At 51.3% G+C, this 26998-nt stretch overlaps 1 protein-coding gene across 5 annotated transcripts; it reads right to left on the bottom strand.

The window, feature by feature from the left end:
• Window positions 1-395: 395 nt before the first annotated feature.
• PGPEP1 (pyroglutamyl-peptidase I) lies at window positions 396-26998 on the bottom strand. Of its 5 annotated transcripts, none has more exons than XM_019416366.2 (5): window positions 26873-26994; window positions 24823-24875; window positions 10248-10364; window positions 6145-6377; window positions 396-2267 (listed from the first exon to the last, which is right to left on the bottom strand). In XM_019416366.2, the coding sequence occupies exons 1-5, from the start codon at window positions 26904-26906 to the stop codon at window positions 2075-2077; spliced, it is 630 nt and encodes a 209-aa protein (XP_019271911.1). In that variant the 5' UTR covers window positions 26907-26994; the 3' UTR covers window positions 396-2074. The 5 variants fall into 5 exon arrangements, with proteins under 5 accessions (XP_019271911.1, XP_019271912.1, XP_019271913.1 ...); XM_019416367.2 differs by lacking the exon at window positions 26873-26994 and adding an exon at window positions 26268-26400; XM_019416368.2 differs by lacking the exon at window positions 6145-6377 and having other exon boundaries at window positions 26873-26998.

The following is a 26998-nucleotide window of genomic DNA, read 5'->3' as shown; positions in this document are numbered from 1 at the left end:
AACACTTGCTCTCAGCATCTCCCCTCCACACGCGGCTGAGCCACTTCACAGAGCCATCCCCCTGCCCCGTTCTGGGTGCCCCCCTCCCCCCGAGCCTCCGCAAATGATGAGGGAGGAAGAACGGGGCTTGGTCCTCCCTTCTCACACAAGGACATTTTAGTCCAAGGCCCGATAACCGCGGACAGACACGCCCTGGAGGGAACAGGCGAGTCTGCCCCAAACTGGACGATCAAAGAGCTGGCAGGAAGTGGGTGAAACGTTCAATGGCTGTCTGATTAAATACGAATGAGCGAAATGCTCTGCATCGTGGACAAGGAGAGGATTCCAGCTGGACTGGATGAGAAAATCTAAAATCATTGCCGGGACACAAAAATGACATACGTACACTCAACGACGATCGGACAATAAGTTATACCTCTAACTTTCTGAATCACATGTTGCTTCACACAGAGAGGCAAAATGAAGACAAAAGAAGGATGGAAATGCAGAGTTTGGGGATGGTGCGTCTGGGTTCCAGTGGGTATCCAGCTACGCACAGACGTGGCTCATCTCCAGGAACGCCCCACCCCTTCCCTCCCCATCTTGCCTGGATTCGTTTCCTCCTCCGACACCTGCAGATCGGACCTTTGGGGAACCGAGCTAACCCATGAGCCTCGAGCTCCCCATATTCAGGAGAGCCACAATTTCTGCTCACAGAATCCCACGCTGCAGATTTCTCGGGAGACTACAAACTCAGACTGGGGACGTGAAAGGGACATTTCTGGTAGAAGGCAGCCGGGCGTGGAGAAAGAGTCCCAATCATTTCAACCTGCCAGCCACAGTCCACACCCATTGCCAAGTGCCGGCCCCAAGTCACCCCCTTCTCTCCACTCCCCCATCCAGAGCAAACCCAGGACTCCGAAAATGCGTTTAACTCGGAAACCCATCAACCTGGTTTCCCAGCGACACAGCAGCTCAGCAGAGGCAGGACCTCCCCTGGCCATCGGAACAAGAGGGGAAGAAGGTGAAGGTTGAAGAAAACAAAACAAAACAAAACAAAGCAAAGCAAAACCCAGTCCCCCAAAGTAGTAGATCCCTTCCCGAATGGGTGTTTTCCTCAGTTGGCTTCCTGGTTGCTGTGGTCGTTCTCTCCCTCTGACCGGTAATCAAGGTCCAGCTGGGTGGCGTTACTCTCATCCCCGGCTGGCAAGTTCAAAGCTGCCAGGGAGTGAGGTCAAAATTTACTCCTGAGTCCTGGGCGCGCCTCCAAAACCATCTACACAAGAGCCCCCTGGCTGCTTCGCCACCCTCGTGCTCAAACACGCCAGCACACACGGAGTTCGGCAAACTCCAGCCCCCAGGCCCCATTCTGCCCCCACCACCATGAGGAGAGCAATAAGCTGGTCCCCAGCACCAAGTCCGCAAAAATCCAGGCCAGATGTGGGGTGGGTTTGCAGCTGCTATAAATTTTTACACATTAAAAAAAAAAAAAAAACAACAGTCATGTGCGTGTCAAAATGACAAGGTCTGCTTTCCACCGGCAGCCCCGCTCCAGAGTAAGAGAGACAGAGAGAGAGAGAGAGAGGAGAAAAAAAAAAAAAAAAAAAAAAAAGCCCCTGCCATATCCCAAGGCAGCCCTTTCCAGGGCTGTCCAGGCTGTTGGGACATGAATCAGGGCAAAGACATTTCAAGGAGTTTTTAAGTTTGGGAAAAACCAGTCATGGACGGGGGGGAACACCGGAATCCCTTCAGCGGAGACTTAGACAGGCAGGTGAACAGGGGGCCCCAGCTGCGGGATCAAAGAGCAGAGATCCACTCGGCCAGGATTCCCCGTGGAGATCGGGACCCACGGGCTTCCCAGCCATTGTGGCGGTGTCCCCTAAAGCAAAGGGCAATAGAGGAAAAATCTTCAGCCACCCCTTGGCAAATCGACCAGCCCTTTTGCAGAGAAAAAGGAAGAGGTGGGTAAGTCGGAAATATTGATCCAAATCAGATCCCCAGCTGTCAGGCGTATCCTCCTTGGCCGGGCCCCAGAAGGCAGATGTCCCTCCCAGGGTCCCTAGTGGGACGAGGTCTTGGGAGGCCTAAGAGGCTCTCAGTGTTTGTGGCGACAGTTGATTTTGCCTTCTGACTGCTCCAGGACGTCCAGCATCTCCTCGATGATGGCCCGCAGCGCCCTGCCCAGCTGGTCTGCGTTGTACGGCTTGCCCAGCGGGGGCACGTGAACAAAGGCTGAGCGGCCATGACTCTGGTACAGAGAGGTGTAGTAGGTGAAATCGCAGAGGTACCTAAGTTGCAGGACACGGCGGTGGGGGGGGGTGGCAGAAGGGAGACCAAAACAGGGTCAGAGAGTCAGTACACAGACTAACAGGACAGCCTCCATCCAGATCTACCGTAAGACCCCCAACCTCGCCAGAAAGCCACGGGATGGAACACCGACTGCTTCACCCTCCCCAGGCTGGCAAAAACGAAAAAAACCGATAACCTCGTGTGCCGGTGTGTATGTGAGGAAGGAGGCAGTATGAGATGCTACCCGTGCGATGCAAACTGCCCCAGGAGGAAAATTGGGCAGGCTAGTATATCACAAATGCCCAGACTTCGTGACATATTATTTCTGGTTTGGGGAATCTGTCTTCAGAAGCCATTGGCATGAGGGCACAAGAAAGACCAACAAGGCATTTGCTGCATTGTTAAGTAGAAAAGTAGAAAAATGGGAAGTAACCTGCCCCGGTCTGAATGTCTAGCCTCAAATTCACTGTTGAAGCCCCTAACTCCCGATGTGATAGTCTTAAGAGGCGGGGCCTTTGGGACGTGAGAGACCCCAGAGAGCTAGGTCCCTCCTCCTGCCGCAGCAAGAAGGGGGCTGCAGCCCAGAGGGAGGTCTTCATTAGAACAGGACCGGACCGGTGGTGCCTTGATCTTCAACTTCCAGCCTCCAAAAGCGTAAGCAATTACTTTCTGTTGTTTATAAGCCGCCCAGTATGTGGTATTTGGTTGTAGCAGCCCAAACAAGCCAGGGCGCAATCTAAACGTCCACTGACTGAAGAGTGGCTTAATAAATCGGCTCATCCACACAAGGGAATACTATGCAGCCACCTACAAGGCACATGGTGGACGGAGAGGGAAACGGAGAATCCACCAAGACCCGTGCCGCGTGCCCACGAGTGAAACCGACGAAGGGACGTCTCAAGAACATACACATCACGTAACCCCAGCCGCATAAAAGCAAAACAAAATAGGACAAAAGCCTAAACTGGAGCACCGAGCGTTCACGTCCCCTCGATCCCTGAACAACATGGCTTTGAACTGCAAGGGTCCCCTTACACAAGGGTTTTTTTTTTTCCAGTAAGTCCAGTGCTGTAAATGCATTTTCTTTTCCTTATGGTTTTCTTTTGTGGTTGTTGGTTGTTTTCATTTTAATTCCGGTTAGTTAACATACAGTGTGATACTAGTTTTAGGCGTACGATATAGTGATTCAACAGTTGCAGACAACCCCTGGTGCTCGTCATGACAAGTGCCCTCGCTGCTCCCCATCACCGACCTCACCCACCCCCACCCCTCCCCTCTGGGCACCACTGGTGTGTTCTCTGTAGTTAAGAGTCTGTTTCTCGGTTTGCCTCTCTCTCTCTCTCTGTTCTTTTCCCCTTTGCTCATTTGTTTCTTAAACTCCACATATGAGTGCAATCACATGGGATTTGTCTTTCTCTGACTGGTTTATCTTGCTGAGCATTATACTCTCTAGCTCCATCCGTGGAGTTGCAAAGGGCAAGATTTCATTCTTTTATGGCTGAATAATATCCCAGTGTGTGTGTGTGTGTGTGTGTGTGTGTGTGTATCATATCTTCTTTCTCCACTCATCAATCAGTGGACACTTGGGCCAGCTCCCATTTCCTTATGATTTAAAAAAAAAAAATTTTAACATTTACTTATTTTTGAGAGACAGAAAGAGGCAGAGCACGACTAGGGGAGGGGGAGAGAGAGAGAGATACAGAATCGGAAGCAGGCTCCAGGCTCTGAGCTGTTTGTTAGCACAGAGCCCGACGCGGGGCTCGAACTCACGAACTGCAAGACCGTGACCTGAGTTGAAGTTGGATGCTCAACCGACTGAGCCACCCAGGCGCCCCTGATTTTTTTTTTTTAATGTAAGCTCTATACCCAACGTGGGGGCCTAATCCCACTACCCCGAGATCAAGAGTCACACAGTCTACTGACTGAGCCAGCCTGGAGCCCCTCCTTATGAATTTCTTAATAACATTTTCTTTTCTCTAACTTACTTTATTGTAAGAATACAGCACACACACACACACACACACACACACACACACATAACATACAAAATGTGTGTTAATCAACTGTTTATGTTATCAGTAAGGCTTCTGGTCAACAGTGGTCTAACAGTAGTAAAGTTTGGCAGGGGTGAGGGGAGTCAAATGTTATGCAAATTTTGTATGCAGGGGGGTGATCAGCAGCCCTACCCCCATGTTGTTCAAGGGTTAACCGTCTACGGAAAGGTGTCGGTGCATAGGAAGTTTTACAATTTAAGTCTCAGCTTTAACAGAGGGATCGCTAGGGAGAAGGAGAGAGGGCAAGAGGATTTTTCCCAGTGGGAACACATGAGAATATAGTCTGGAATTATCTGTGCCTTTTGGAAGTAGTTTTAAAAACAGAAATGATGGGGGCGTCTGGGTGGCTCAGGCAGTTAAGCGTCTGACTCTTGGTTTTGGCTCGGATCATGATCTCAAGCAAGGTTCGTGAGTTCGAGCCCCGCATCGGGCTCTGCGCTGACAGCGTGGGGCCTGCTCTGGATTCTCTGTGTCCCTCTCTTTCTGCCCCTCCCCCGCTCGCTCTCTATCTCTCTCTCAAAATAAATAAATCGATAAACATTAAAAAAAATAAAAAACAGAACGATGGTGAATTCGGTTACTCCATTCAGTCTACTGAATCTGCCACCTGCTGCCTTTGGGCTGGAGAAGTGTACAGAGTGTTGAGTCATGGAGACACCTGGTGCTGAGAGGGCATTGAACAGAGGGGACCTAACTTGGTCCAGGAGATTGCAGAGGCCCCCCCCTCCAAGGAGGCAACGTGCTGGAGCTAAAACCTGAAAGACACCTTATCAGAGGGAGGTGAGATCTGCACATGAGGACAGAGGCCATATCATGTGCAAAGGCCCTGAGGCTAGAGTGAGCGTGCTGTGTTTGAGGAACTGGAGGAGGCTGGCTTGTGTGGCTGGCATGCAGCGGGGGACAGAAGAACGAAGGCAGATGAGAGTGGAGCGGTGGGCAGGGGCCAGACCACACAGAACCTATGGATGGTGGTGGAGACAGCTTGGACTTTATTCTAGGTGCCGCGATAGCTGCAGGAGGGATTAAGCAAGGAAGGGAACACCATCAGACTTAAATTTATAAAAGAGCTTGTAAGAGGCTGAAGAGTTTCTTCCCAGACTGTATGTTCACCCAGAACCTCATACGGATATAGGGGTTTTGCAGATATAATTAGCTAATATGAAATCATACTGGCCTCAGGTAGGTCCTATATCCCATGACTGATGTCCTCATGAAAAGGTCATGTAAATACACACCCAGGGAAGAAGGCCGTGTGGAGACGGAGGCAAAGATCGGGGTGATGTGGCCACAAGCCAAGGAACCCCAAGGGTTACCTGCAGACCAAAAACCGGGAGAGAGGCAGGGAACAGATTCCCCTTCAGGGCCTCCAGAAGGAGCAAACGTTGCCAACACCTTGATTTTGGACTTCTAGCCTCCAGAACTGGGAGACAATACATTTTTGTTGTCCTCAGCTACCAAGGTGATGGTTTTTGTTACAACAGCCCCAGAAAACACAAACAGAAACCAACCGCTTGGAGGAAGAGGACCCTCAGGGCCGGGGCAGAGGTGGAGGGAGGGACACCAGGGAGGCGGCCGGGGCAGCAGCATCCAGGCGGCAGATGCTAGCACCCAGAGCAGGGGAGAGGTGGGCAGATCCACACATAATGAGTCCTAGAAGCAGAATCCGTGGCACCTGTTATGTGCACGTACTTAGCTCTGAGCCTCGTGAACGGTGAGTGCTCAGCCCACTGAGGCCAAAGTCAACGCACTTGGCTTGTTCAACGCCGGCCTGGGCCGGTGGAGGAGGGAAACCACTGCTCGCAATCACCCCAAGGTGCCCTACCTGCCGGCATCTTGGGAGATGGTCACTGACACATCCAGGCCCAGCGTGGTGACCCTCTTACACACAGCATCCATGTCGATGATGGAGTCAATGCTTTCGGGCCCGTCCTCCACGCAGCACTGGGAGCCGGGGCAGAAGCGGCAGTTGTCCAGCCCTTTGTAGCCCTTGTTATGCCCGCACTTCTCCAGTGTGACCGCGGTCGCCATGCCCGACACCCCCACATGCACCACGAGCTGCAGACAGATGGGCAGGGCCATGAGACTGGGGGTCCCCCCCACCCCAGGTGCAGGAGAGGACAGCATCCTCTCGGGGCTCTGCCTGGAGTTACGTTGTTTCCGGCCTCTTGCTGCTGGAATGGACCACACAGTCGGCCCCACACAAAGGCATAGGCCAAGCGAAACACGCAAGGCGGTGAAACGTGCAAGGGTGTTCATTGCAACTGTGTTAATACAATCAAATACCGGAAGCAACCTCCTTAGCCGCTAGGAGGGGGTTGGCCGGATACGATACGGAGTTAACGTGCCAAGAGCAGTTCTATAGGGAATGACCTTCAAGACATATTGCCAAATGCAAAAGACATGGTGTAACTTTCAGGAATCGAAGCTAAGGAGGTAATAACCTGTCAGTGATCACGTCAGTGTTTTGCATAAAAATGAGAAAAAAGTATGAAAGCACCAGAATAATAATAGGAGGGCAGTCATGCCAATTACTAAAATCTACCCAGCCGTTAACGTGATATAAGGGGGGATTTTTAATGACCTACATAATAAAATGCTCACAACAAAATATTTATAACAAGCAGGACACCAGATTAAGTACAGATGAATTTCAACTGTTACTTATTATTTGTGTATATGCTTACACCCAGAGAGGGCACTGTAAGAAAATATATAAACATTTCTTTTTTTTTATTTTTTAAACTTTTAAAATGTTTATTCCTGAAAGAGAGAGAGAAAGGGCATGAGCAGGGGAGGGGCAGAGAGAGAGGGAGAGGGAGAGACATAGGATCTGAAGCAGGCTCCGGGCTCCGAGCTGTCAGCACAGAGCCCGACGCGGGGCTCGAACCCACAAACCGCGAGATCATGACCTGAGCCCACTTAAAATATGGGCTGATGATGGTGAGCTCGAGCCCTGCTTCAGGTAAAACAGAAGACTTGCTTCAGGTGAGTCTCACTTCTCGGTCTCTCTCCAACCCCCTCCCGTCTCCTTCTCTCTGCCCTCTCACTTGTGCCCCCCCTCAAAAAGTAAAATAATAAAATAAAATAAAAATAAAATATAGGCTGATGCACAGCTGTCCCATACGGCAGCCAGGGGCCACACATGGCTAGTGAGCACAAAATGTGGCTCCTACAAATTTGAGATGTTTAATCGGTGCAGAACACACACCACATTTTGGAGACTGGGCACAAACAAGAATGTAAAATGCCTCATTAATAACTTTTAGTTGGGGCTCCTGGGTGGCTCAGTCCGTTAAGCGTCTGACTTCTGCACAGGTCATGATCTCACAGCTTGTGAGTTCGAGCCCCGCGTCGGGCTCTGTGCTGACAGCTGGGAGCCTAGAGCCTGCTTCGGATTCTGTGTCTCCCTCTCTCTCTCTGCCCCTCCCCCCCTCATGTTCTGTCTTTCAAAAATGAATAAATAAACAAAAAGTTTAATTAAAAAAATTATAACTTTCTAGAAGTTGATTACAGGTTGAGAGGATAATATTTTAGACACATGGGGTTACGTTGAAGAAATGATTAAAGTTAATTTCACCTATTTGTTTTTATATCTTGTTTTAAATTTTTTAAAATGTTTTTCTTTATTTTTGAGACACAGAGAGACAGAGCACGAGCAGGGGAGGGGCAGAGAGAGAGAGGGAGACACAGAATCGGAAGCAGGCTCCAGGCTCCGAGCCATCAGCCCAGAGCCCGATGCGGGGCTCGAACTCACGGACCGCGAGATCGTGACCTGAGCCGAAGTCGGTCGCTCAACTGACTGAGCCACCCAGGCGCCACTGTTCTTATACCTTTTAAGTGTGGCTAGTAGAAGATGTAAAGTGTCCAGCAGAAGGGAGTGATGATGTCTAATGGGCCAATTATGGAGAATCTAACTCTTTGGAGTCACAAGGTTAGTTGATTCACTACCGAACGCCCCACATCTGGCACTGTCCTATCTGGAGTTCCATAAATTGAATATTGGTGAATGTGAAAACAAAGCAGCAGCTGTTGTATAATGAGCTCCAAGGTGATACCCCCGCATGCAAAAAAAAAAAAGAAAAGAAAAAAAAAAAAGCCCTGTCCTAATTGCCTGGAAATCGCGACTGTGACCTCATTTGGAAAAAGGATCTTTATCGATGCAAGTGAGTAAAGGATCTCTTGACGAGATCTTCCTGGATTATCTGGGCCGCAAACCCAATGACAAATGTCCGTAAAAGAGACACAGGAAGAAAAGCCAGAGACAGAGAGGAGGAGAAGCCCACGTGACCACAGAGGGGGAAGCTGGAAGAGACCCCCAAATGACCCTCCCCCGAGAGAGAGTATAGCTGCTGAGGCCTTGACTTTGGATTTCTGTGCCTCCAGAAATGCGAGACTACATTTCTGTGGTTCGAAGTTTGCGGCCAATTCTTCAAGCGGCCGCGGGCACCCAATCCACGCAGGTTGTTGAAACAGCACATGCGTGTGCATACTAACATACATGCACACGCGTGTGTGCAGATACGTGTGTGAGTGATAAAATGGCAAAAATGGCAATAATCATGGTGCCAGTTAACTAGGCAGGGGTGATTCTCTACGGTCGGAAAAATTTTTCAAAACGTGTTCATGCTTTAGGGTATTTTTATTCGTTTAACTAGAAAAAGGCAGGACTGCACAGAAAAAGCAGAAGAGGGGTGCCTGGGGGGCTCAGTCGGTGAAGCGTCCGACTTCGGCTCAGGTCACGATCTCGCGGTCCGCGAGTTCGAGCCCCGCGTCGGGCTCTGTGCTGACGGCTCGGAGCCTGGAGCCCGCTTCGGATTCTGTGTCTCCCTCTCTGTCTGCCCCTTCCCCGCTCACGCTCTGTCTCTCTCTCTCTCTCTCTCTCAAAGATAAACATTTAAAAAATTTTTTTAAAGAAAAAGCAGAAGAAAATGTCCATCGACAGAACCTTTGGTCACGTCTCACTAAGCCTCCAGGTCCCCCTCTCACAAGGGACAAATTCCACTTGAGACCCGACAGGAGGGCTCATTAGGAAGGAAGTTTCCACTCGACGGCCCTGGAAAATCTGCAACTGGCAGGCTAGTGTGGGAAGCTGGGTGGGGCGCCCACGGGCGACCAGTTACCTCACTTATCAGAGACACCACCGAGGTAACTTCCCAGGCAACTTCCACTCCTGACCCCTTGGAGTCACATGTGTCTGTGGTGGGAGAGTGTGGCTCCTTCTTGTCTGGCCCCCATTACACCACATCACAGCTCCCTCCCATACTCATTGTCCCCTTGTGGGACCCCCTTTCAAGAGGTTCGGAGACAGGTGAGACCACCCACTGGCCACCAGAGGAGGCATGTGACCAGGCTTCATGAATCAGAGCACTCCTTCCTCCAACCCCCAGCAATAGTGATTGGCTCAGGGACTGGCCGGGGACCCCGGTGGCCAGTGAGAATCAGCCATGGACTCTGGGCAATTATCAAAAGGAAAGATGTTTTCTTTCCGCTGAGGGGCTGAGTCGGCAGGGTGTCGGCCAGCAGCCACCTATCTTTGCCAAAGCAAAAGCGAGGCACAAAGCAAAGCTGAAGGGCCAAGAGGGACGGCTGATAACACTGGGCGAGTGCCTGGATCAAGCTATACCTGAAGCTTACCAGCGTTTGTGCTTAAGCTGAGTTAAGGTGTGCTTTGACCGTCACCTATAACTAAATGGGTCGTGAGTGACACAGAACTCCAGAGGGACGGAGCCAGGCTCTGTGGGGTCGCAGACGTTTGCACTCCTCCCTCGCATCCACGGGTAACCCGGGAAAGTGTGGCCCTTTGGGGGACAAGGCCATGGCATCGGCCAGGTGATCGAAGCAGGAACAAAGCCACACAAATCATCCACGTGCGGGGTGCCCACCTGCAGGTCCTGATGAGGAAGCACCTGCCTTCGCCCCACTCACCTGTGGGCTGTGCTTCTCCCACAGGGCAGGGATGAGCCTCTGGACCGTCTTGTACTCGACTGGAATCTCATACACATGTAGGTCCACGCTGTCGCCAAGCCCTAGCTTCTCCAGCTCCTGGAAGGGAGACGAGAGGGAGTGTTGCGGCATTAGGTGAGGGCTGCAGGGTTAATGCGTTCCCAGGGGATAAACTGACCCGTCCTCAGAAAGCAGGTGGGGCTCCAGACTCAGTGTGCAGAGTGGAAGGGAAGGTGCGCGCGCTGGCCCAGCCCCAGAGCTCCTCCCTCGCTCCCCTCCCCGCTCCCTCTTCTCGAACTCTCTCTGCATCTCCATGGGCAGCAGCATAACGCTGCGGGCCTTTGAAGCTGGGCGCCCGGGTTTGAACCCTGTGTGATCTTGGGCAACTCTCTGAGCCTGTTTCCTCATCCATAAAATGGGGGTAAAAAAGTAGTTTTTTCACAAGGTAGCTGTAAGAATTAAACGAACGCATACACGTTAATAGTTCCCAGAAATGCTCGGCACATCGTATGTGCTCAGATAATGTCAGCTATTGTCTTTGTTATTTGTTATTATACTTTCCCCTTCATTATACCTGATGAGAATTATTTATAGACTTGACGCAGGCCACACATAGCAGGATCTCAGTTCACGTTCACAGGTGGACCCAACTCCTCAGGGACCCTCTAACAATCTTGAGCATGAGGTGGCTTAAAAACATCATGAGGGGCGCCCGGGGGGGCCTAGTCGGTTAAGCGTCCAACTCTTGATTTCGACTCAGGTCACGATCTCACGTTGGTGGGTTCGAGCCCCGCATGGGGCTCTGGGCTGACAGCGCAGAGCCTGGAGCCTGCTTCCGACTCTGTCTCCCCCTCTCCGCCCCTCCGCTGCTCGTGCTCTCTCTCTTTCTCTCTCAAAGAACAAAGAAACATTTAAAAAAATTTTTTTTAACTGATATTCTGAATAATGACCACTGCAGGATCGTTTCCTATCATTCTCAGATCGCGTGCAGTGGTTGGAAAACGCTGCCACTGGTGGATGTGGGGTCCCAGACAGACAAAGCCTTTTTTGCATGCACTTGGCTTCGCTGAATTAATTCATTGCGGGCGAGTTCTTGCATCCCCTGACGCGGCTTCAGGGCTACTTTATCTGGTTGCCTTGACCTTGCTATCCACGCCGTCCCAACTCCACGCTCATTTGACCGCAGTTGCTGGAGAAGGCAGGTCCCTTCTCACCGACAGAGAATTCCCAACTGCCCCCCCCCCCCCAAGAGAATGCGTCAAGGTCACCTGGAGACAATGACACCAAGGGGGTGGGGGGCATGGTGTACGTGTATGGGAAATCTCATTTAAGTTTATTTTATTCATTTTGAGAGAGAGAGAGAGAGAGAGAGAGAGAGAGAGAGAGAGAGAGAATCCAAAGCAGGCTTTGGATAGCGTGGAGCAGGACACGGGGCTCAAACTCACAAACCGTGAGATCAGGACCTGAGCTGAAATCAAGAGTCCGACGCTTAACTGACTGAGCCACTTGGGTGCCCCAAATCGTTGGGTCTTCTTTTTTTTATTTCTTTTTTTTTTTTTTAATTTTGAGACAGAGAGAGAGAGAGAGAGAGAGAGAGAGAGAGCGCATGCGCGTGCGCAAGTGGGGGAGGGGCAGAGAGGATCCGGGCCGCTGATCACTCACTGCCCAACGCGGGACTCAAACTCCCAAATGGTGAGATCATGACCTGAGCCAAAGTTGGACACTCAACTGACTGAGCCACCCAGGCGCCCCCCCCCCCCCCATGTGGGGGGAGTCTTAAACTCCAGCACAGGGGACTGAGACCCCATCCCTGTCACCAAGCCCAGTGATCAGAAAGAACCTCCCCACCCCCCACCCCCCGAAGAAGTCCCAGGGCCAGACAGAGGACAGATCTGCTCGCTCAACACCGGTGCACAGGTGGAGCGCAGGCCGCTGCTGGGGCAGGTGGTTGCGAGGTGAGGGGGTGACATTTTGGGTGAAATCCATTTCAAAACATTTCACATATCCTTAAGAGAAACTTGGCAGCATATTTCATTTCTCTTATTATAATTTTTTTCTCTCGGTCATTAGCATTTTTACTCTCACGTTCCCTTTTCACCTAAGCCTCAACTTCCCCGACTGTGAAATGGGATCAGGGAGACATTCTCTAAAGGGTGTGGGGATTTGGAGACGAAGCAGGCATGGAGCTCGCCAGCGAATTGTCACGCCGTCACCCCCCCCCCCCCGCCCCCGCCCCCAGAAGGCTTTACGTCGTGAGCTCTGTTTCCATTCCCACAATTTCATAAACACCCTCCTGCTACGTGCCACACACCCGGGGGGATTGTTTTGAATGGCCACACAAACACAGACAGACGATCCTTTGGCTTGAGCATTTTTCATAGTAAAATGAACGCTCCCAACGATTACTAATCGGTAGGGCTCTCTCATATTATTCCTAGATCTCACTCGGGGGATTGAAAAGGCTACCCCGGTGGATGTCAGAGAGTCCCATGGGTGGGATTTATGGGATACGCCAGGTTTTGTTGGGCAGTTTGGAGACTCAAACCCCATGGTCTCCCACCCTACGCGGCCCCAACGGCTTCACACCCTTCCCCTGCTCACTCTGCTGTGTTTCCCGCCACACCCAGAATAAAAATCCTAACTCCCGCCATCATCCATGAGGCCCATAAGCCGGACGCTGCCAATTTCCTTGCCCTTCTCTCCCTTCTCCCTTCACCCCCAACCCTCCCCACCCCCATTTGGCTAACTTCACTCCAGCCATGTGGCCTCCCACATACCAGACTCACTCCTGCCTCAGGGCCTTTGCACTGGCTGTTCTCACTACATGGAACATTCTTCCCCTTACTTTCCAGTCAGTCAACTCTCTCCGTAGCCTTCATGTCTCAGCCTCCTGACAAGCACTTGACACTTTTACAAGCACCCCTTTACACACTCCCTCAGCCCCGCAGAATGGTGTCCTTTCTATAGCACAGGGCACGCACAAGCTAGGTGCTTGCGAATACTGGCTGAGCAACTGAGCAGCTCCAGCACAGACCGAAACAAATATAGACCTAAGCGCCTCACTTTCCTCAACTACAAATAGAGGTTTGGACTAGCTGCTAGCTGGGACCCTGTCTTTTCTTTCCATCCTTTCCTACATTGAAAAGCAGCTCCTGGGGGGGGGGGGGGCGCCTGGGGGGCTCAGTTGGTTAAGCATCCAACCCTTGATTTCGGCTCAGGTCATGACCTCACAGTTCGTGGGATCAGGCCCCGCGTCGGGCTCTGCGCTGACCGTGCAGAGCCTGCTTGGGATTCTCTCTCCCTCTCTCTCTGCCCCTCCCCTGCTTGCGAGCTCTCTCTCTCAAAATAAATAAATACATACACTTAAAAAAAAAAAAAAAGTAGCTCCTGGGACACCTGACTGGCTCAGTTGGAAGAACATGCAACCCTTGATCTTGGGGTCATGAGTTCAAGTCCCATGTTGGGTGCAGAGATGACTTACATAAGTAAAACTTTGAAAATAAGTAACTGAAAGTACCACCTCAAGAGGAGAGGTAGAGACGGGCCCGAGCACCCGTCAGTGGATAAAAGGATGAAGAAACAAAATGTGGTCTAGCCATACAGTGGAATATTATTCAGCCACGAAAAGGAACAGAGCCCTGACCCGCGCTTCAGTGTGGATGGCCACGAAAGCGCATGAGGACTGAAAGAAGCCACACACAAAAGATCACACGGTATATGATTTCTGTCTATGAAATGTCCAGAAGAGCCAAATCCATAGGCACAGAAAGTAAATTAGTGGCAGTCAGGGGCTGGAGAAGGGCGGATGGGGAGTGGCTGCTGATGGGGACAGGATTGCCTTTAGGGGGATGGGAATGTTCTGGAACCAGAGACAGGTGGGGGGTGTACAACACTGTGAACATAGTAAACGCCACTGAACTGTTCATTTTAAAACGGTTAATTTTATGTTATGTAAGTTTCATCTACGTAAACAAAAAGAGAAAAAAAGTGGCTCTTGAAGGCATGGATGGTGGAGGGTAGGAGTCAGGGGCACAGCCTCCAGAGCCGGAGGCTCTGGCCACGTTTGCTCCTTCTTCCTACCACTTACTGGCTGAGAGACCTTCGGTAAGTCATTCACCCTCTCTGTGCCTCAGTTTTCTCATCTGTAAATGGGATTAACAAGAGCACCCATGTCATAGGGAGGAAAAATACAACAACACACACATAAGGCAGAGTCTAAAAACTGCTCAAAAGATGTTAACTTAAATTGCATTTTAAAACATGTATGTGCTTCCTTTAAAAAAAAAAAAAAAAAAAAAAAGCGCCATTTCTTCCTGGCTAAAACGGAGCCTCCAGAATCAGATTCCCGGCCGCTCCCCCCAATCTGGAACAACTGGAAACAAATAGACAAAATGTGTAAAATAACACTTTTCAGACATTGAGGCATCAAAGCTGGGGTTCTAGAAAAGGTAAGAAGGCTACAGTTTGCAGAGCAGAGTCCCAGAAAGAAGATAGCTGGGGGGGGGGGGGGGGGGGGAGGGGAAGGGAGAGACTGATCAATGCAGACATCTTTTGAGAGTTTGAGAACTTAATGGGCATATAGGTGTGCCAAGACCAGGGACTGAGCCTCGAAAGGAGCAGAGGGTGTGAATCAGCCAGAGTGGAAAAACTTCATAAGGAAGTAGAGAAAAATTAGCCCCAGCATAAAGACTATTCTGGTCCTGCCTAAAAAACAAAACAAAACAAAACAAAACAAAAAAACAAAAAACTTAACGGCAAGGCTGGAAAGGATCAAACTGTTTCCAGCAACTTATAAATAAACGTTAATAAATAAATGTTAAGAAATAAAAATAAAAAATAAGTTTATTTATTTATTTTTGAGACAGAGACAGAGCATGAGCAGGGAAGGGGCAGAGAGAGAGGGAGACACAGAATCCGAAGCAGGCTCCAGGCTCCAAGCTGTCAGCACAGAGCCCGACATGGGGCTCGAACTCACGGACCTCGAGATCATGACCTGAGCCGAAGTCGGACGCTCAACCGGCTGAGCCACCCAGGCGCCCCAAAGAGCAATTTTTTAAAAATCCATACAGATCAAGTTTGACGACCGAAATCAAAACCTGCTTTTCTGATCTCTGACTCAGCACATCCTAGAGGCAGGGGAAAAATTTGAGAATTTATAAATGAATCTTCCCCTAGTCCCTACGAAGAGACCCACTGAGCTCTTTTTTTCCTCTGAAAAACAAATTCAACAACACCGAAATCACAGACAATAAAACAAAAACCGAGAAATTCGATTTGATAAGAATGGAAAACTTTTGTGCACCAAAGAACACAATCAACAGAGTGAAACGACAGCCCATGGAATGAGGGGAAACATTTGCAATCACGTATCTGACAAGGAATCAAAACCTTGAAGATATAAAGAATGCCTACAACTCAATAACAAGAAGAACAACAGAATTAACAACACAGTTTTAAAATAGGCAAAGGCCGGGGGCACCTGCCTCAGCCGGTTGAGCATCTGACTCTTGATTTGGGCTCAGGTCATATGACCCCAGGGGCGTGGGCTCAAGCCCCACGTCGGGCTCTGCGCTGAGCGCGGAGACTGCTTAAGATTCTCTCTCTCCCTCTGCCCCTCTCCCCAGCTTGCGCGCCCTCTCTAAAATGTTTTTTTTAATTTAAAATAGGCAAAGGATATGTATAGACATTTCTCCAAAGAAGCTATACGAATTGCCAATGAGTACATGAAAAGATGTGCAACATTATCAGTCGTCGGGGCAATGCAAATCAAAATCCCAACAAGGGATCCCCTCACACCTGTCAGAATGGCTAATATCAAATATCAAAACGACAAGAAATAACAAGGGTTGAGGAGGACGTGGAGAAGTTGGAGCCCTTGTGCGCTGCCGGTAAGAATGTAAAATGGTGCAGGGTTGCCTGGCTGGCTCAGTCAGTGGCGCGCGTGACTCTTGACCTCGAGGTTGTGAGTTCAAGCCCCACCTTGAGTGGAGAGATTACTTAAAAATAAAGTCTTTGAAAAAAACAAAAACAAAAACAAAAAAAAACGAAAGTGAAATGGTGCAGCTGCTGTGGGAAACAGTTTGTGGTTCCTCAAAAAGTTAAACACAGGATTACCATACGATTCAGCAACTCCCCTTCTAGGTCTCTATACAAAATATTGAAAGCGGGGTCCTGAATGTACATTTATACACCTATGTTCATAACAGCATTATACACCATAGCCAAAGGCGGAAATAACCGATATGTCCATCAACTAATGAATGGATTAACAAAATTTGGGCTAGCCATACGATATAAAATAATATTCAGCCTTAAAAAGGAAGGAGGGGTGCCTGGGTGGCTCAGTCGGTTAAGCCTCTGCTTCTGTCTCAGGTCATGATCTCACAGTTCGGGAGTTCGTGCCCCAGATCGGGCTCTGTCTCTTCCTTTGATGTTCTCCCTTGATTTTCTCCTTGATTTCTTCCTTGATTTTCTCACCGGTTTAAAAGGACAAAGAAAAAGCAAGGCAGGAAGCCATGGTCTGTATTAACTGTCTTCCCTTTGGCTAGTTTCCACGCCCCCCACCCCGCCCCCAGGGCGCAGGCACTAAAGGCTTCTGCGATCACGTCCACATCAGGCTGGGGGTGGGGGTGGGGGTGGCGCTGGTAACAGGAGGTAACATAGCTGCTCTTCAGCTCCTGTCCCTGAGTCAGGAATCTGAGCGCTCTGTTCCCCATGCCCCGGACTCTCCCCCTTGGAGATTCAGCCTTTGGCTCCTTGCCACCCGTACTTCACTTGTTGAAAGCTGGGAACTATCCCGATTCCAATTTAAAACCCTGCAGAACTTTCTGGAATTCCTCTCTCTGCCTTTTCTCCCCATCCCGATGGGGAATCTAAAATCTACAGGTGCCTGGGGCGCCTGGGTGGCTCAGTCGGTTGAGTGTCTGACTTCGGCTCAGGTCACGATCTCACAGCTCTGTGGGTTCGAGCCCCGCATCGGGCTCTGTGCTGATGGCTTGGAGCCTGCTTCGGATTCTGTGTCTCCCTCTCTCTCTGTCCCTAACCCACTTGCATTCTGTCTCTGTCTCTCTCAAAAATAAATAAACGTTAAAATTTTTTTTTTTTTTAAATCTACACGTGCCTGGGTGACTCGGTCGGTTAAGTGTCTGACTTCAGCTCAGCTCATGATCTCACGGTCCGTGAGTTCGAGCCCTGCCTCAGGCTCTGTGCTGACAGCTCAGAGCCTGGAGCCCGCTTCGGATTCTGGGTCTCCCTCTGTCTCTGCCCTTCCGCCACCCGTGCGTGCTCGCTCTCTTTCTCTCTCTTAAAAATATATAAACATTCAAAAAAATTTTTAAATAAAAAGAAACGGGTGCACGTAAGGGTGGGTGTGTGAGCCGATGCATCGTTGCTTCCCCCCCTGCCCACTGACAGCTCACAAGTAACGACACCCCAGCAGTACTGAGCACACCCAGCCCCCAGCTCCTGGTTTTTAAATGTTATTATTGAGGACAGAAATGAAGGCTTTTTGTTGAAATGGCTGATTCCAAGGCCGGAGCAGGGAAAGTACATGGGCGAACCTGGAGTTCCCACATGACCCATCAGTCCCCCTCCCAGGTCTATGTATACCTAGGAGAAACGAAATTAACAAAATTAACAAATCAACAAAATTTGGGCTAGCCATACAATATAAAATAATATTCAGCCTTAAAAAGGAAGGAGGGGTGCCTGGGTGGCTCAGTCGGTTAAGCATCTGCCTCTGTCTCAGGTCATGATCTCACAGTTCGGGAGTTCGTGCCCCGCATCGGGCTCTGTCTCTTCCTTTGATGTTCTCCCTTGATTTTCTGAGCACTAGAAACGAAACGAAAACCTACGTCCTCACAAAAACTTGTATGTGAATGTCCATAGCAGCATGATTCACGACAACTAGAAGGTGGAAAAAACCCAAATAGCTATCAACTATTGAATGGCTAGTCAAACACAGTATGCCCACACAATGGAATATTATTCAGCCATAAAAAGGAATGAAGTGCGGACACACTACAATAGGGAAGGACTGTGAAGACGCGACACTGAGGGGCACCTGGGTGGCTCAGTCGGCTGGGCGTTTGGCTCTTGATTTCAGCTCAGGTCATGATCTCACGGTTTGTGGGTTCAAGCCCCGTGTCAGGCTCCTTGCTGACAGTGTGGAGCCTGCTTGGGATTCTCTCTCTCTCCCTCTCTCTCTGCTCCTCCCCCACTCTCTCTCTTTCAAAATAAATAAATAAAAATTTTTAAAAATGCTTTAAAAAATACAAAATAAGTTAAACGGGATGGTGAGTGAAAGAAGCCAGACATAAAAGGCCACATGATGTATGACCCCACATAAAATGTCCAGAACAGATAAATCCATAGAGACGGAGAGTAAATTAGTAGTTGTCAGGCACTAGGAAAAAGGAAGAATGGGAGAGTGATGGTTAATGGCATGGGGTTTCTTTCTGGGGTGATGAAAAAGTTCTGGAATTAGATAGTGGTGATGGTTGTACCAGGATGAACTTTAGGGCATGTAATTGTATTTCAGTAAGATTATATCTTGTTTTTTTTATTATTTTTTATTTTTTTTTTAAGTTTATTTATTTTTGACAGAGACAGAGTGTGAGCATGAGCTGGCGAGGTGCAGAGAGAGAGAGAGGGAGACACAGAATCTGAAGCAGGCTCCAAGCTGTCAGCACAGAGCCCGATGCGGGGCTCGAACTCACGAACCGTGAGATCATGACCTGGGCCGAAGGAAGTCAGACGCTTAACCGACTGAGCCACCCAGGCGCCCAATCTTGATTTTTTTTTTTTAAAAAAAAAAAAAGGACACGAAGCACTTGACATCCAACACTCAGGTAGAAATCAGAAAAGAAAATAGAAAGAGATGCCCGGTGAAATACAATGAAGGATCCTGGATGGGATCCTGGTACAGAAAAAGGACATTAGTGGGAAAACTCATGAAACCGGAATAAAGTCCAGAGTTTACTAACAGTGGTGGACCAGGGTTGGTTTCTTCATTTCGAGAAATGTAGTAGTTATTTAAGATGTTCACACTAGGGGAAATCAAGCGAGGCATGTGCAGGAACCCTTTGTATTATCTGTGCAATCTTTCTGAATTCGTCAGTTAGGTTCTAAAATTATTCTGAAATAGCTCATTTGCAAAAATTGACTCTGGAACCAAAAAACCAACCAAACAAAAAACAACAAAAAGCGACGTGCTCAGAGAATGATGGGGACACACAAAAAGGACACAGGAGCCAGCCTGAAGGGAATGCCACGAGCCAAATCTGAGACAATCTGAACATCGACAATTTGAACATCAAAATAAAGACTGAGAGTGAGCCATGGTCATATCTTGAGGGCAGTTAAGTCCACGTGGATACAAATAAACTCCTAAAAGCAGGAGGCCAAAAAAAGTGTCAAAGGAGGGGCGCCCGGGTGGCTCAGTCGGCTAAGCGTCCGACTTCGGCTCAGGTCATGATCTCCCAGTTCGTGAGTTCGAGCCCCGCGTCCGGCTCTGGGCTGATGGCTCGGAGCCTGGAGCCGGCTTCAGATTCTATGTCTCCCTCTCTCTCTCTGCTCCTCCCCTGCTCATGCTCGGTCTCTCTCTCCTTCAAAAATAAATAAAAACATTTAAAAAAAAAATAAAAATAAAAAAAATAAAAACTGATTCAGGCAACACTCACCAGGGGATGCTAAAAGGAAGTCTAAACAAGTATTTATACACTACAAAGTATCTCACGACAGGGTACTTTTTAATTACAAAGGGCAAGATCATAATGTCATAGGAGAGAAGTCCACCAGATCTCATCTTTAGCAAACGATCAAGGTCAACAACACCAGTCACAAGACACTTCAAACTCTGGTGACTCCCAATACAATGCACCAAGAAGGACACAACATCGCTTCTGAGGACCTCCTGCCAAAACCTGCAGCCTCCGTGTGATCAAGAGGAAACGTCAAACAAACCCCACCGAAGGACGCTCTCCAAAGAACTGAGCGGTTCTCAGCAAGTGTCCTGACGTGAGACACAAAGAAAGACCGAGGAACTTTCCAGATTACAGGGGATTAAAGAGGCAGAACAACTGAACGCAATGGATGATGGGGAATTTTCTTCTGCTGTGAAGGACATGAATGAGGAGGCTGGCAAACTCTGAATAAGGGCTGTAAGTTGTAGCATTGCATCTATGTTAAAGGAGTCTGACTTTAATCATTGTGCTGAGGTTGTGTTTTAGGAAATGCACGGTGAATTAGTTAGGGGTCAAGGGGGTGTCATGTCTGCAATTGACGTCTAAATGACTCAGGGCAGGGGCGCGCCTGGGTGGCTCAATCCATTAAGCGTCCAACTTCGGCTCAGGTCGTGATCTCATGGTTTCTGAGTTCGAGCCCCACGTCGGGCTCTGCGCTGACGGTGTGAGTCTGTCTGTGATCCCCTCTCCCTCTCTCTGCCCCTCCCCTACTTGTTCTCTCTCTCTCTCTCTCTCTCTCTCTCTCTGTCTGCCCCTCCTGGGATTCTCTCTCTGCCCTCGCTCACTTGCCCCCTCCCCCCAAAAAATCACCTTTACTTGTTTGGTTCCAGTTGGGGAGCTGTCCACAGGCCAGGCCACCCACAAGCCCAGACACGTGTACTTGGGGAAACCACCTCTGTGGGCGGGGGGACAAAGGATGCTAACTCTATTGGTGACCAACCCGAGAAAGCTTCTCTCGGGCACCATAACCCTCCTGGTGGCCACCATGACATGTGATGTGCCAAGGCTGGATGCCTGGCTCGGAACAGCAGGCCCTCCCTACGGATCCTCTCTGCCCGGCAGGACGGGCACTCTGTTCTGAGCAGTGTCACTTGCCTAGATCAACTCAAGGGCTGTCTCCACTGGGTGATGTTTCTTGAGCATTAGTGGGATGGCCACATGCCCACATCGGTTCTCGGTGGTGGGGAATGAGTTGGCCTCACCAAGGAGTCATGGAATGACTCACTGCCTTTTTTTTTCAATTTTTGCTTTTTTAAGGAGGCTCCATGCCCCACGTGGGGCTCGAACTCACAACCCTGAGATCAAGAGTCACATGCCCCACTGACCAAGACAGCCAGGTGCCCTGGGAGTAGCCTTCTTGTCCTGATCTTTGCTCCTCCTGTGCTCTGGGTCATCACCTAGCCCCCGCCCCCTCATCTGGGGGGCAAAAAAAATCTAAACTAAGAAAGCTGCCACCGAAAATATACCACCACCTCCACCCACCCCTCCACAGTGCCCCTGCCGTTTCATTCTTTGGGAGCAAACCCTGAAGCCCCTCAATGCCAAGGTCAGTGGGAGGAGGGGGTGAGTCGGGAAAAGAGCCGGTCGCCCTCCTGCCACCAACTCAGGCTAAGCAAAAGCAGCCGGCCCGCGGGGGACACAGAGACTGGGCCATCTTGTTCAGTCACAGTCTGAGGCTGGCCAAAAACTCATGCAAGGTGACTGAGGTCAGGACGGCAGCTGCCTCGGGGGGCAGGGCGGAGGGTGCTGGGGAAGCGATGCGGGGCAGGAGGGAACATTCCAGGTTGCTGGAAATGGGTCACTATGTTGACCGAAATATCCCTGACAAGGGTATAAATACTCTTCACTGAAGTGTTAGGGGCGCTAAAGATCTGTAGTGTCGCTTTATGCAAGTTATTCCCCAATTTTAAACAAGGCAGTGGCGGGGGAAGGAGGGGCTATATAAGGCTCATCCGAAGTGATCAGAAGCGGGTGGCCTGTAATCTAGCTGAATTCTTTGCCTCGGGAGGCTTTCTGTCCCAGCAGGGCTGGACAGTCCTCCTGGGGGAGGAGGGGAGCGGCAAGCATACCCCAAGTCCCACGACACCGCGGTGAGCGTGGCTGCTGAGCACACACCCGTGAAACGAACAGGGCTCCCGCGCCCCAGACGGCGCATTGTCTAGACCCCAGTCCACCTGACAAGACCCCGCCGCGAGGCCGCATCTGACCGATTCCCTTGACCCCACGACAAAGACCCCCTTTGTTCCCTGGTTAATATCCTTAGCAGGTCTGTCTAGACTCACTGTGGCAGTAATTGTCCCGTGATGTCACCAGGACCTGTGACCCAGCTCCTCCTCGTGGCGCTTGGGCAGGGAACACTCCAGACGGCCCCAAGCCAAGGGGGTCCCGGCCCTTGACACCCACCTGAGCCTCCTAGGAAGAGAGATCTGCAGCCAGTGTCCCACACCCGCCACCCTAGACCCAGGGGGAGACAGGAGACTCCAAAGATTAAGCCCCTTCTGTGAGAGGTGCTGAGGGGCAGCGCCACCCTGGGGAAAGATGAAAAGGGGGTGCCCTCCGTCCCCAGCACTCCCACCTCCCCATTGTGGCTTGTGGGAAACAGTTCACTCTCCACTAGAGCACACGTTCACCCAAGGCATGAAGAAGGAAGGTCAGATGAGACAGACGGACAGAGGAGGTGGGGGGAACAGGGGCGAGAAGAGAGTGAAAGACAGAGACAGAGACAGATGTACAGAGAGAAAGATGGAGCCATAAGGGGAAAGAAGGAGAGACCAGAGGGAGTCTGAGAGACACAGAGACAGATAAAGAGAAGGTGAGAGAGACAGAGAGAGAGAGAGAGAGAGAGACAAGAGAAGTTAGCTGGTCCCTGGGAGAGGAGGGGTTCTTTCTACAGATGACAGCTTGGGCTTCTGAAAAGTCAGTAGGGACCGGAAGTTAACTGCTGCTCAGCCCGGGGAACAAAATTCCCATCTTCAGCTTGAGGGGACTGACTCAGAACTCAGGTCTGGATCACAGCAAGAACATGCCGAGGCACATTTTCTTGAGGGATGGATTCCACCCACCCAACGGGACACCCTTTGCACGGGCAAATCCGTGTTACCCAGGTCAACTAAAACACACCAAGGGGAGCTCCCAGCCACCCCACAGAAGGAACCCGCAGACACTGTGCTGTGCAGAAGGTACCAGACCCAAGTGCAACTGCATTGATGCCGAGTTCTAGAACAGGTGTCACCCACGGCGGCAGCGGGGGCGGGGGAGTTGGGGGGGAGTCAGCAGAGAGGTTTACGCCTGGGGGGGAAATAGCTAGGAAGGGGCACCAAGGCTCTTCTGCGCAGAGAAGGGGGCTAGGAATGTTCTAGATCTTGATCCAGACGCGGGTGACGCGAAGGTGCACGTGCGGAAAATTTCGTGGAGCTACGCCGACGCGTTCACTCAAAGTATGTATGAGCAACTACAATTTCTTGTTTGTTTGGGTTTTGTTTTAAGGGAAACGCTCAGACCTGGGAAGGTTGGCATCTTTTTATCCAGGGAATGGTGGAGAAGCCTCTCTTCTTGTTTCCTAAGCTTGAGGGAGAAAACTCAAAGTCTTCCAGAGGCCAGGTCTGGCAAGTTGGGCGACCAAAATATCAGGGGGTATTTCCCCTCCGGCAGCGGGATGAAAAGCTGCCGTCCCCCACCATCCACATCCCAAAGCCCGGAGGGATTTCCAAAGATTGTTTAATTGATTTTTCTCCTATTTAGATGCAGATCATAGTGTCTGGGGCCCAGGAATTCAGACACACGGCTTTGTGTCCACTCAGCCCCGTGAAGGCTCCTGTCTGAAACTCGCACAAAGCCAGACACACAACGTCCTCAGAAACACGCTGTTTCCTTTTTTGTCTGGGGCTCCAGGGAGCGGGTCCAATGGACAGAGCCCCGGACACGCTTCCATCTGCGGTCCCGGGGACCCCGTCCCTCTGTCCCGCTCAGAAGGTGGGGTGCCCATTTTTTTAAAAAGGAAAGTCGCCAAGATTTTGAGGTCTATATGAGGGGTGGCATCAGAGGTGGGGGGCCCCCCAACTAGGGGTTGATGCGTTGAGGTTTTAACTTGGATTTTTCTCCAAAGTCAGGGCTCTGGAGTGAAAAGCAGGGGATGCTTTAAATCAAGCAGCTAATGGGCTAGGATTAACATGAGTTTGGCTCCGGTCTCTGCAGATCTGATTTATATAAGGAGAAAACGTTTCTCTCTTTCTCTCTCCCCATTGTTCCCGTCTGTCTCTCCAAATGCCCCATCTGACAAAGAAACTGGAAGGCTTTGCAGGCTAACAACCTGTTCAGGATAGTGGGAAAGGCACCCCCCCCCCCCAATATGCAGCCTTCTCCTCCCCCAGCTGCTGGGAGGCAACAGCGAAGGTCATTATATCCTCTCAACAAGGTTAATACATCCCCCCAACATCCCTGCCCGGTCACCCCCAAACCTGGTTGGGGCATGGGGTACCTCTGAGGCAATTGCCATTCTAGTCTCCTCACCGTGTGACCTCAGATAACTCTCTCTGGGCCTCAGTTGCCTCATCAGTAAAGTGGGCACACGAATAAGTGCCCCCAGCCATGCAAGGGGTTGTGGGGGAAACTCAGAGTGCTCGGTGCAGAGCAAGCTGACAGGTGCAAGTAACAGTGGTTCCCATGTGGAAAGAAGAGTGTATCGGGCATAAACGTTTTGCAGGAAGCTTCAAGGGAGGCGTTCTCTTCATAGATTCCTTCCCTTCTTTGGTGCCATATATTTCCAGGGGGACCCCAGCCCCAAGCCTGATTCCTACCCTCCGGGTCTGAGTTACCTGCACTGCAATCCAGCTGGCATTCACAGTGTGTTCCCCAAAAGGGCCGAACCCTGCAAAAAAAAAAAAAAAAACAAAACAAAAACCAAAACAGGGAAGTCAGCGTATCACCACCCAGTGATCTTCTCTAGCCTGCCCAAGGTCAGGCTGCTGCCCCGCCTGGGGGAACAGGGATCTTCGAGAGCACCTGCCACGTGGGACGATGTCAGGGGGCCTGGTCCTGTGTTCTTGGGTGCACCCAGGGGCCTCCGGAGCACCCCCTCCTTTCTCTGCTCTTAACCGCTTTTAACTGTCCTTTCTTGTCTTCACCGTCACCTGACTTTTGTGCCCAGCAAGGGGCCAGTGGCCTTTTGGCCCAGAAAGGGCTGGCCTGTTCCCCTCGTGATTTCCTCCACTATCCCCGACCCCCTTCTACAATTATTTCCTCGCCGTCTTTGTGCAGAGCCTCTGGGCTCCGTGAACCACCACAAAGTAAGGAACAGCCCCCTTAAGGGATGCATGTGGGTGTCTCCCAGGACAGGCTGACGGGGACACCACCCTGCCACCCTCCTGTCCGCTTGCTCAAACTCCAGCCCCACTTACAAACCAAGAGAGTCCACCTGAGGATGCTCTGCACGCACTGTGGCACTCGGCCTCACCGCATCCCCCTTTCAGCCAAGGCTGCTTCCTGGGCCCCTTTTACAGGAGGGAGACTAAGGCACAGAGAGGTGAAAACAGCTTGCCTAAGGTCACACAGCCAAAAGGCAGAAGAGCTGGGATTTTAAACCAGATTCATGAGAGTCCACAGCTCTTCTACTCTGATCACCCTGTCACCCTGCCTAAAAATGAACATCCCCAAGAAGACTGAGGGTCCCAGGTGGTGTCAAGCCCCCCCCCCCACAAGGGATGCTGTGTCCTGGAACAGCAGGCTCCCCTCCCCCCCCCCCCCAGTGGGGGCAGGATTTCCCTACCCCCTCTCTCCTCCTTCATAGACTAAGTATGAGTCTCAGCTCAGCCACCTACAAACAGGGTGACCTCTGTGAGCCTGTTTCCCCTTTGCCAAATGGAGATGGTGAACCTATCGTGAACTCATGCAAGGAAAAAGTCCACTCCGGTGGCTCCCTGCATAGTGGACACGAGAGGAACAAATAACCAGATACAGGAGGGCTGCGCGGGTGGGGGGAGGGGGGGCAGTGACCCTCGCCCCAGTTACACACATCTGCTGAGTGAGTGCCTTCTTCTATCCTCCTGAGAATTCCAGGCCCAGCCTCACCCTCCCGGGTCCACAAACCACTTGCGTGAACCTTAGCGGGATCTCCTACTCTGACCCCTCCAGACAGAGGGTCAAAATGACCCCCCAACCAGAGGCCGGCGGAAGTTGACGCCCACGTGGCCCTGAGGCGGAGTCTCCTCGAGGAGGAACAAGTTAAGTTTCAGGGAGTTGGTGACAGCGGGGAAGGACTCACCCATAAACAGCCCGGGGCGAAAAGATATTTGACTCAGCCGGTCCTGGCGATAACAGGGACAGCGGCTACCGCTCGAGGTCCCCCGACCTCCACCTGCTCTTGCCTCAGGAGAGCAGCCCCCTCTTAGCGCAGGGCTGGGGGAGCACTGGCTGCCAGGAGGTTCATTTGTCACTGGGGCACTTCCTGCCCGCAAATTGGCCTTTGTCCCCTGGGGCCGTGGGTGGGGACAGGCCCGACCTCGGGAGGGGCAGGGATAAGTCCAGTCCTGCCCACCAGCCGGGCAGACAGAAGACAGGTGCCCAGAGAGCCACTGTCCTCACCTGGGGAAGGAAGGACGTCCGAGGGGCCTGCTCCGCGCTGGGCACTTGACCGGACCCCCACGCCCTTGCCTGCCCCGACCCCTGACAGGGGGAACACAGGGGCGCTCCTTCTTCACTTTCTACGTGTTGCGCGGACTGAGCTGGGCGATGACATCTTCCAAACCTAAGACGACTCCTAGCACCTGCCCCGCCCGGCCACCGCGCCCCTCCCGACCCCGCCGGCTCTGGAGCCGCCCGACCCGCCCCTGCCCGCGGCCGCTGTCACCGCGGCCGCCATCAGCGTACCCGTCACCACCACCGCCTTCCTGGGCTGCTCCATGACGGGCTCAGGCTGCGCCTCGGACCCGCTCGCGTCGGGACTGGCGAGTCCCGCAGCCGCCGCTGCCCCCGCGGCCCGGATCCCGCGCCGCC

This window comes from Panthera pardus, unplaced genomic scaffold, assembly GCF_024362965.1.
Source record: "Panthera pardus isolate Hobbes unplaced genomic scaffold, ASM2436296v1 HiC_scaffold_8, whole genome shotgun sequence".
NCBI lineage: Eukaryota > Metazoa > Chordata > Mammalia > Carnivora > Felidae > Panthera > Panthera pardus.
Note: the sequence above shows the minus strand (reverse complement) of the source record. Positions and strands in the feature narration are given on the sequence as shown.